The sequence below is a fragment of the Phalaenopsis equestris genome, unplaced genomic scaffold (genome assembly GCF_001263595.1).
Source record: "Phalaenopsis equestris unplaced genomic scaffold, ASM126359v1 Scaffold202182, whole genome shotgun sequence".
NCBI classification, from domain to species: domain Eukaryota; kingdom Viridiplantae; phylum Streptophyta; class Magnoliopsida; order Asparagales; family Orchidaceae; genus Phalaenopsis; species Phalaenopsis equestris.
This window is the reverse complement of record NW_018221903.1, coordinates 29,087-40,486: the sequence shown is the minus strand read 5'-3', so window position 1 is coordinate 40,486 and position 11,400 is coordinate 29,087. Positions and strand designations below refer to the sequence as shown.

Here is an 11,400-nt window from a genome sequence, read left to right as displayed (position 1 = left end):
CGGTCAGCCACCTTACCGGTTTCCTACCCTACGGAAAACTCAATAAAACGGTCGGTTTTAATTCCGGCGAGACAACTCCGCCACCCACCGATGGGAAGATGAAAATTGAAACGTGAAAGCCCTCATCTCCATTTTCTGTGCGCCGCACTGTTCTCGCTTCGGGTATCCGATCTCGTCCTAAGGCAAGCTTCTATACCTACCTAATATAATCTCTCGCCAGCGTAATCTTTGAATCAACGAGTTCCTTTCGAACTGTCAGATCTAGCTGAGGTTGGGTGATGGAAACTTCTTCATACCTTTCTTATTCGGAATTGCTTTTGCTTCTGTATGTGATTTGGGTTCAGAATTTGGATTAGCATAGTCCAGTTTTGAGCCTATTAGATTTAAACTCCGTTTCCGGTGTAGTTTTTCGATCGTAGATGGTGTTCTATGTGATGAATTACCTTGTGCGTTGGAAATATTTGTCCTGTCGCTGATAGATTTACAGGCGTTATGATCCTTTTATGATAACAACGCTTGTAAAGTATTAAGGGCTGCGGGTATTGACTTTGCATTAAAACTCACATTGCTAAGTTTTTGGATCCAGTGATTTTAGCCATAATTTTAACGTAAATCTTGCCAAACACAAAAATGTACAATTTAAATCATACGCTCTGTTAAACTTAATACTCTTTACTTCCCTCTTTTATTCGACATAAATCCGGATTACTAAAGTCGATTCGCAGGCGGATTTACTAGATTTATTTCGCCATCGCTCGATAACTTTTCTCCGTCAAAAATGGATTTGATAAATCCGGGTTTATTAAATCCTATTTAACGTAAATTTGGGACGCAACCAAACAGTGCCTAAGTGTGATGCTTGGTATTATATATATATATATATATATATATATTGAAAAGTTTAACACTTAAAAAAATTTTCCCAGAAGATGTAAAGCCACCTTGATATGTTTGGGTCTAGCCATTCATTCTCGGTTAGCATGGTTGTGTTTGCAAATTAAATAAGCAATACAACTTCATTGAGCTTTTATGATGCTACTTTGATAAGTGGCTTTCCCTTATTATAGATATTATGAATTTTGTACATTTTCTTTTGTGCAAAGTCAATTAAGCATCAAAATGCCTTTGTTATTCTATATTCATGCTATTTAGCTTCATCAAATAAAATGTTAACGAGGTCTTGCTGTAGAGTGACATGATTAGATATTTTTATGCTATATCTACAGCTCGTGATTCTTGCTACAAGGTTGAGCATACTCTGAAAACTTACCCATTCCTCTTCTCTTTCATCAATTCCAAGTTCATTTTCTATTGCAAGGTTGAGCATACTCTGAAAACTTACCCATTCCTATTCTCTTTTATCAATTCCAAGTTCATTTTCTATAGTCATACCCTTTACTAGTCCAACTCCACTTTTGTTTGACGACATACCATCTATTGCATTTTCGAACTGTTTCACATCATTTTGTAGTTTCATTTAATTTTCATTGCTTTTGATCTTTTTAGTATTTTTTTTTTCCATTTCTTAAGGGATAATTTTAAATCAATTGACTCATTTTTTAGATATGTCGATTATTTATGTGCTAACATAGACAACTATAAGTTGTTTTGATTTTTCTATTTTATAATGTGGAGATCTTTTCTTGTGAGTTTACGCTGCTTATATGCATGAAAGATGAATCCAAGTGGACATCATTGCATGTGCTCTCTAACGTTCACTTTATATGGTGGTTTACACTTTCACTCATGGCTTATGTCTTTCTATTTTTCAGGAATTGTATTTGGATATACTATGTCTTCTGCTCAAGATCCTTTTTATGTCGTGAAAGAGGAAATTCAAGATTCTGTATGTCTGGCCTGCTAAGTTTTCATTGAATTTGTTTTATAACATACACGTCCCTGATGAAATTATGATATACTAAAGTTACACTTGTATTTCTATAAGCATGTAGACCCGACTTTTGAATGATCATGATTGTGAGTCAGTAAGTTCTATTTTATCCAACTAAACCTTGCCAAAGGTTTTTCCTGTTATTTTTGCTTTGTTTAGTCCCTGAAGTTTATTCCATCCTTTGGGGACCTAATTTGTTTGCTGTCTTAAGCTAAATGATTTATGCATGTGAATTTAGCGATTTGATTATATTTTAGAAATCTATATTAACTAAACTTACTGTTAAAAAAGGTATACATAGTTGGAGAGGTGAGGAGTGTGCATTTAGTAATTTAAACTAGAAAATTGAACCAAATTGCGTACATTTAACTGATTTGGTTCGGTTTATGAAATTGCAGGTTGGTTTTTGCTTTTTATTTTGTATTAAAATTTATTTAGATTTCAGTTTCTGGTTTGGTTTTAGAAAAGAACTTTTGTTAAATTGAAAACCAAAAATGCCATTATCTCACCTCTCTCGATCCAAATATACCAAACTACATCTTGGCATGGTGTGGTACAGTTCTACTTAGGATTTGGTTGGTTCAATTTCTTCTATAATTTGGTTTGGTTTAACAAATCTGTCAACTAATCCAACCAGAATGACTAAATGCACACCCTTAGTGAACACATTTGTGCCAAGGTATATGTGGTGCTTCTCAGTTTGTGTACATGTTCTAGCAATTGTTTACATGTTTTGTGTGCTTGCCTAAACATATGTGCAAAAAAAAGCCCAAATATGTGCCTCTATATTTATGTATGCTTGTAGGCTTATTCGTATATCTCTATTTGTGTGTGCTTCTTGGGGACAGGTGACGGGTTAGTGCAATGTATGAAGGCACATTATATGTGCATTAAATGGCATTAGGTGCTGCGTGAGAAGATCATATATCAATCAAGTGAAATTAACTCCATGTTTACCTTTTGTAGATTGACAAGCTACAAGTTGCTTTTCATGAATTGGAGCAAACACCTATTGAAACCGGGGAGCATGTTCATCTAACTAGGGGACTTATTACAAATTGTGAGAGTATTGAATGGCAGGTATTGTTTTGAATGCTATTGAAGATGTTCAGTATCTTGTTTGACATGGAGGTGATCTTTTTGTTATTCATTCATATACTTCTTTTATTTAATTAAAATATTTGGTTTTACTACAAGTGCAAGTATTAATTTTATTCATTTGTGGACTGTTCACCATTGCTACTTCAAATATTTAAATACATAATTTGTTATAATTTAATATTTGCTAAGCTGTGTTCTTGAACCTTCCATTTTTTTTATAAAAAGGTTGATGAATTAAATAAGGCTATTGCTGTGGCTGCAAGAGATCCAGGTTGGTTTGGGCTTGATGGTGCGGAGATTGAAAGGAGGAGGAGATGGACCACTTCTGCTCATAATCAGGTAATTACTTAATGGTGTATTGTTGCACTGCATGTTATATTTCTAGATTGTAGATATTACTGTTTCATTTACGTTGGTTCTGAATGATCATCCTTTTCAAGGATTTATTTTGTGATGGGCAAAGTTAATGTTTCAAGAACATGTCCTTTTATTTTAGGGAAATTTAATACACACTTAACACACCACACAATTTTTATGTCACACCCAAAACTTGATATTTACGCTTATAACACCTTGGTGTCTTAAGCATATGCATGAAAATTTGTATTTCACTTTTAAAAAGATAGTGATCGTGGTATTTTTGATGTGATGTTAAAGATTTTAGTGGTATGCATGTAAATATGAATATTTAGGTGTTACTATTAGAATATTAGAATAATAACGATTATCACTAGCCATTATTAATATATTGATTGTTGTATTATTTGTCTTTATTTTATTTTATTTGCTTTCCTATTTCCATTTATTTTGTTTTTATTTCTTTTCTAATGAGTGTCTCTTGTAATAGGATTTTTATACCTCTCTTTCTTTCAATAAGATAGACCGCTCTACTCCAATATTTCAACATAGTATTAGAGCTGGGTTCTAACCATAGATCCCAACTATGGCCAGTCTTCCCTGTAGCTGCTGCTGGCCTTCCCTGCGGTCTCCCTGCCGGCCCTTCCCCAAAGTCTCTTGTAGCCGCTGACCCTCCTGCAGCCACCAACCCTTCCCTGCAGTGTAATACAGTCGTTGGCCTCCTTGGCAACCACTCGCCTCTCCTGCAGTTACTGTCCTCCTCCAGCATGTGCAGATTTTCTTATCGGCCGTCCTTGCAGGTCCTTTCTGCTATTTTCTCTAGCACTTCTCTCACGTAGTTGTCCGGATTACCTACAATTTTATCCGTCTGTCGGTGACCTATGGCTGAAATTCGACAATGCCTCAGAATCCCACCACATCTCATTTGGCTCAGTCAGAATCGTAGAGGACTCCTCCAACACTAAGCCATCCTCAGAAAGCGTTTTTGATTCCAGCGAAGGTTTGACTCTAACCTCTTTTCCCGTGCAGATCGAAGGACCATGAACCAACTCGAGCTTCTTGCTCATAAATCACAAACTAAATGACATTAACTTTCTCCAATGGTCTCAAGCGGTGTCCTTATTCATCAAAGGACGCGTGAAATTCGGTCACCTCACAGGTATGATCCATAAACCTCTGAAGTCTGACCAGACATGTGGAGCTTGGAAAATGGAGAACTCCATGATAATATCGTGGATGATCAACTCCATGGAAGTGTCAATTGACCATTTATTTATGTTCCTTTTCTTCTGCTAGTGCCCTCTAGACTTGACGACAATCCATAATACCTACTCGAACATAGGGAATTTTGGCCAACTCTAGGAGGTGTCTAAGAAGATCCGAGTGGTAAATAGGGATCAAGAACCATTACTCATAACTATACTTGAGACTCTCCGGCCGACCTTTCTCTTCTCTCTTTCATTCATAAAATTGTAGAAAAGGATCGCATGTTCCAATTCCTGGCTGGCCTCAACAAAGACCTTGACGAAGTCTGGGTCCGTATTCTTGGTTGGGAACCTCTTCCTTCTGCTCGTGCTACTTTCACCGAGATTTGCCGTGAATAGAGACAGAGACTTGTCATGCTCAGAATTTCCACCCCTTCAATCAAATCTTCCGCCTTGAGCTCTAATAGTGTTCAACCCTCTTACATGCCATCTCGAGCAAATCACCCAACTTGTGATTATCGTCACAAACCTAACCGCGCTTGTGACAAGTGTTGAAGCTCCACAGAAAAAAATTATATACAAATCTTCGGCCAAATCCTCTGTTGTCAAGGTTTTCACTACGACATCAGATTCTATCGTGGTTCAACTAACTCCTAAATGTCAGATGCAACACTTAATCAAGTTACTTAGATCTAATCAGTTCTCTGCTGGCCCGTTGACTGCACACGTCCGCCAAGGTACTTTTTCTATAACACTCACGTCTTTTGCCTTCTCTAGTTTGTGGATCATTGATTCAGATATCATGGATCATATAACTAGATGCTCACAAGCTTTCTCGACATACTATTCATGCGCTAGAAAAGTTACGTTCAGAATTGCAGATGGGTCCCATAGTTCCACTGTTGGTAAAGGATCTGTTGTTCTAACGACCGATCTAACTATGAAATTTGTGTTAAATTTATCACCTGTAAAGTGTAACCTTTTATATGTCAGTAAGTGGACATATGACATTGCTCATTTCTTTTCTAACATTTGTGCTTTTCAGGATAATCATTCGGCCAAAATGATTGGTACTGCTAAGCGCGTAGCCGGATTCTACTACGTCACTGAGAGCAATGACATAGCACTCAATAGTTGTAGTTTTTCTTGAGTCACTGAATGTTCCATTGTCGTTTGGTCATCATAGTTTCTAATATTTAAAGCATTTTTATCCATGCTTTTTAATAAAAGTCTTTATAGTTTTAATTGTGAGACATGTCAATTAGCCAAACACATTGGGTTCAATATTCACCCCACACTTACATACATTATGCTTCTTTTTCACTTATTTACACTGACGTATGGGGACTTTCTCGCACTGCCAACTACACTAATAAACGATGGTTTCTTACTTTGATTGATGACTACACTCGGATGGTGTGGGTCCATATTTTAAAAGACAAATCAGAAGATGCTGTCACTTTCCAAAGCTTTTACACCTTCATCTTGACCCAATTCAAAACTACAATTTAGGTCCTTCAGATTGACATTGACCGTGAATTTTTTAACTCTATTTTAGGTGAATTCTTGGTGAGTAAGGGCATCCTTTACAATAGCTCATGTGTGGACACTCAACAAAATCGGGTAGCTTAGAGGAAAAACTGGCATCTCCTCGACGTTATTAGTTGTATCATGTTTCAATCTAATGTCCAGAAATATTTTTGGAATGATGTCATACTGAATGCCACCTATTTTAGAAATAGTCCCCTCTAAAATTTACAACTTTCGAACCCACTTAGCCATCTTGATGTTATGCTTTTTTGTTAATAGGGTCTTTTCCACTTAAGAACCCAAAATATTTGGGTGCATAGTCTTAGTTTAGAACATTGCCCCCACTCAGAGTAAATTTGATTCTAGATCCATGAAATGTCTTTTTAGGGTACCACCACCACTCAAAATGAGTATCAAAACCTTGATCGTATCACAAACAAAATCTTTGTGAGTGATGATGTCTCATTTTTTAAAAATGTTTTCTATTTTCCATACTTGACCTTAAGTGAGTGGGAGTTAGAGTTCTTGGACACTATTCTTTATCATACTCTTTTGGATGTTCCACCAATTGTTCTTGCACCGAGGAATCCCCGGTTCCTGCTGTTCCACCACCTCCTCATCCCATTCTCCGTTTCTACACTCAACACACTCGTTCCAATGCCCTCATTCTGGAGCCTTTTACCTTTTTGCGGGACCTTGAATCCACTCCTAATGACATCCCCAATACTATTACTCCCAATGAGAAGGCAAATTCCTCGAGTTAAGGTAGTCAATCAGGCATGCTCTATCTATTCCATGGCAAAATATATCTCTTTCTGCAGTTTATCGTCGACCTACAGAGCATTTTATTCTGCCCTTACGGTTCAACAGATCCCAACTACTATTGAGGCTGCACTAGCAAATCTGGCCTGAAAAATTGCAGTAATGGAGATGAATGCCCTTTGGCGGAGCCATACATGAGACTTCGTAGATATTCCTCTGGATAATAAAATAGTAGGATGTCGATAGGTTTTTAAAATCAAGTTTAACTCAGCTGGATCTTTTGAACGCAACAAGACACGGTTGATCCCCAAAGGATGCCCACAAATCTACGGAGTTGACTATGAGGAAACATTTGCTCCGATAGCCAAATTAATTACCATTCGAATCCTATTATCTTTTGCGGTGGATCTGGATTGGCTCTTATTGCAGCTCGATATCAAGAATGCATTCCTGAACGAAGATCTTACAGATGAGGTGTACATGTCCTTTCCCCCTTGTTTTAACTCTACTGTATTCCAAGAGCAATTGTGTCGGTTGCGAAAGTCCCTCTCTGGACTAAAGCAATTCCCACTAACCTGGTTTGGCAAGTTCACGAAAGTAGTAGTGGGCCATGGTTTTACTTAGGCTCAATCAGATCACTCTCTTATTCCAACATTCATTCAATGGCCAGATTGTTATTCTTAACGTTTATGTCGACGATATTGTGTTCGCAGAAAACGATCTACCGATATTGGAGTCTTTGAAAGACATTCTAGCTGTGCCCTTTGAAATGAAGAATTTGATATTCCTCCGATACTTCTTAGGTATTGATGTTACTTGATCATCTCGGGGCATTTTCCTGCCTCAGCGCAAATATGTGATTGACCTTTTAACAGAGAACAATTTGTTTCTGTGCAAATCGATGGCTATCCCAATGGATTCAAATGAAAATTTATCTGATGTTCCCAATGTTGTACCTGTTAGTAAGACTCATTACCAGCACCTTGTGGAGAAACTTATCGACCTTGTCATACACACCCACGTATGCCACACGGTTGGTATAATAAGTCAATCAATGCATGCCCCCTTTGAGCACCATCTCTACGCTATCCACCAAATTCTCCACTATTTAAAGGGTACACCGAGCTTGTACTTGTTTTTCTCGCACCACACTTTTCGTTCTATTGTTGTTTATACAGATCCTGATGGGTCGTCAGTCCATGATCGACGATCTACCTCAGGATACTAATTCGTATGGGAAAATCTTGTCATGTGGAAAATAAAAAAGTAGTCTTTGATTGCCCGGAGCAGTACTGAAGTTGAGTTCTGATCCATGTCCTTGGGGATCTGTGAAGCTCTCTGGTTACGCATCATGCTTTGTGAATTACATATGTCGACCTTCGGCCCTATGCAATTGTTTTGTGGTAATAAGACCGCTATTAGCATTGCCTAGAACCCGGTCTAGCATTATCAAGTCCATGATCGACGATCTACCTCAGGATACTAATTTGTATGGGAAAATCTTGTCATGTGGAAAATAAAAAAATAGTCTTTGATTGCCCGGAGCAGTGCTGAAGTTGAATTCTGATCCATGTCCTTGGGGATCTGTGAAGCTCTCTGGTTACGCATCATGCTTCGTGAATTACATATGTCTACCTTCGGCCCTATGCAACTGTTTTGTGGTAATAAGGTCGCTATTAGCATTGCCTAGAACCCGGTCTAGCATTATCATACCAATCATGTGGAGATTGACAGACACTTCATTAAGGAAAAAACTAGAGTCCGGGAAAAATTGTGTTCCTTTTGTGCCCTATAGTGGCCAACTAGTGGATAACCTCACAAAGAACCTTCATTGACCACTGTTCCATGATTTTAAATCTATGTTGAATACGATTGACATCTTTGCTTCAAGTTGAGGGGGATTATTAGAATATTAGAATAATAGCGATTATCCTCAGCTGTTATTAATATGTAGATTGTTGTATTATTTGCTTTTATTTGTTTTTCTATTTTCTTTTATTTTGTTTTTATTTTTTTTCTTATGAGTGCCCCTTATAATAGGGTTTATATACTTCTCGTTCTATTAATAATATAGGCTCCTCTACTCCGATATTTTAACAGTTACATTACATATGTAAATACATAAGAATTGTGTTTATGTATGTAAATGCCCCATTATTTTAATGAAGACATTTTAACTCCAATCCAACACTGTTGTCTTCCTTTATTCATTATCAAGTAAGATTGCCTATAGTCCTGACAGTTGATGAATTAAATAGGTAGCTGCTGTGAGAAAAGCTGTGGAGGCTGGAAAGGAGAAGAAGAGTTTTTCTCACAATGGGGCACGCAAAGAACTGATGAGGCTTCCAAATGAACGATCAAATTACTACACCCCAGATAGTGACGATTTCATCAGTTCTGAATCAGATCGGCAGATGCTTCTTAGAAAGTAAATTTTATTTCCATTTTGTTGATCCGCCAGTCATTTATCAACTGATATTTTTGCTAGCTAATAATAGGATACAAGGTTCTGAGATAATCCACATACTTTTGTCCCTGCTGATGCTAGCCCTGCAGTGGTTGTTCTTTGTAATGTGTAATGTTATTTTACTTCAGGCAACAAGATGAGGAGTTGGATGAACTAAGCGTAAGCGTTAAGAGAATTGGAGGCGTAGGGCTTACCATACATGAAGAACTTGTTGGACAGGTAATAAAATCAATAATCATTGGAGGTTGTATCAAATTTTCCGCCAGCATTTTCCTCTCCAAATAATACACTCTTGCTGTAATAACCAATCATACAAAATAAAATAAATCTGGAAATTAAGATTAAACAACCATTTTTGTGTGTTATTTTTCTCAACAGCTATTACATGGATCAAAACATAGTTAGCGAGGTCTTAGATTTTGAGCCTGGTTTGGAATAAGTACTGTAATTAATGAGATGTTTCTCTTTGCTGTTCAATAGGAGAGGATCTTGAATGAACTTAGCATGGAGATGGAAACGACAGCGAACCGGCTTGAGTTTGTTCAGGTTAACTCTTTCATTTTATATATTCTTGTAGGGGCATTTACATACATACCACCGAATTCCTATATATTTTGTCTTTTACATTTCTAACACCTAAATTTTATATTTCACATAAAAAACACAATTGCAACTCTTAAAAAATGAAATACACCTTTTTCATGCATAGTTAAGGTGGTTTGGATGTAAGAAATGAAGTTTACGTGTTAGACAAGTACGAGGATAGGAATTGAGTGGTATGTACGTAAATCTTCCGTTCGGGTAATGAATAATTCTCCAATTTTATGATCCTTTAATCTGGTAGATGTGCTATAAGCAGTTTATGAACGCAGAAAAAAGTTGCTATGGTTATGAAGAAGGCAGGAGCGAAGGGGCAAATCATGATGATACTCTTCTTATTATTTCTTTTAATCATTTTTTTTGTCTTGCTATTCCTCACATAATAGGTGCAGGCCATTTCTTTTTTATTTTTCCCCTTCCTTGGAAAATCATCCAAACTTCAATGAAAAAATATATTTGTTTGCATCATGTTGTAAAATGTGGTTTTTGAAGCTGTGGCAGTCATGGTTAGGATTGCATGCATGGTATGCCCTTTGGTCATAAAGTTATAGTGTGCCAGTGAATGGATGTGGGTTACAGCCATCCAAACTTGAATGAAAAAAACTTGTTTGTATCAATTTTGGGCAAAACTACCGGATGGTTGGGCGTCTTCTAGCCATCATTTTGGGGCAAAACTACCTTGTGAGTTATGCAATTGGTACCATTTACAGTTCGGATTTTTTTCTTTAAGTTTTTATTTTTTTTAATTATTTGTTTGAAAAAATAAAATATCAACAGAACTTTAGTCTAAGGCTGTTTTCCCCCATCTGTAGGAGCGATTATTGCGTGCGGAGGGCGCACGCAAAGCTGCGCGCGCCCTCACCGCGATGTGCGGCTGTGATCGGAGGGCGCGTGCAGCTCTGCGCGGGCGGCTCTGCGTGCGCCCTCCGCACCTAATAATTAGACCATCTGTAGATTTATATATCAATATATAATTCAAAGTATTCAAACTTGGCTGAAAAAGGAAAGCAGTGTGCTTGAAATATAATATATTTGAAATACTGAATTTGTTTATTTCGATGTAAAATAGATATATCTTTGAATTGAAAAAATAAAAAAAAAATATATAATCAGTTTAAAATATGCTGATGGGCGGCGGCGGCGACGACGGGCTGAGTGCAGGCAAAAGGCAATGATTGGCGGCGGGCTACAACTGGTGGTTGGTTGTTGGCAAGAGAAACAAAGATGATGAGCAATAGTTTATAATGTGGTTAGAAATAGCCCAAATAGTATCTTATTATTTTTATTGATTTTAATCGATTATATCAACTTAGGGATCTTTAGGCTGCATGTATTTAGACTCCAACATTTTAAAAATTCAGTATAAAGTAGGAATATTTACAAGCATGCCACATAATTATGATGTATTTAACTAACACCCAAATTTTAATATTTACATGCAAAGCATTCAAATTTTTTACAAAAAAAAAAAAATGTTACTAATCACT

At 37.1% G+C, this 11,400-nt stretch overlaps 1 protein-coding gene across 5 annotated transcripts; it reads left to right on the top strand.

The window, feature by feature from the left end:
* On the top strand, window positions 1-10,599 carry LOC110036070 (syntaxin-61-like). 5 transcript variants are annotated; one of them, XM_020740418.1, is made up of 8 exons: window positions 1-182; window positions 1,773-1,846; window positions 2,858-2,971; window positions 3,218-3,331; window positions 9,105-9,274; window positions 9,442-9,532; window positions 9,794-9,859; window positions 10,173-10,599. In XM_020740418.1, exons 2-8 carry the CDS (start codon window positions 1,793-1,795, stop codon window positions 10,401-10,403), a joined length of 840 nt encoding a protein of 279 aa, XP_020596077.1. In that variant the 5' UTR covers window positions 1-182; window positions 1,773-1,792; the 3' UTR covers window positions 10,404-10,599. The 5 variants fall into 5 exon arrangements, with proteins under 5 accessions (XP_020596077.1, XP_020596081.1, XP_020596078.1 ...); XM_020740422.1 differs by having other exon boundaries at window positions 10,158-10,599; XM_020740419.1 differs by having other exon boundaries at window positions 8-182; window positions 10,186-10,378.
* Window positions 10,600-11,400: the final 801 nt, after the last annotated feature.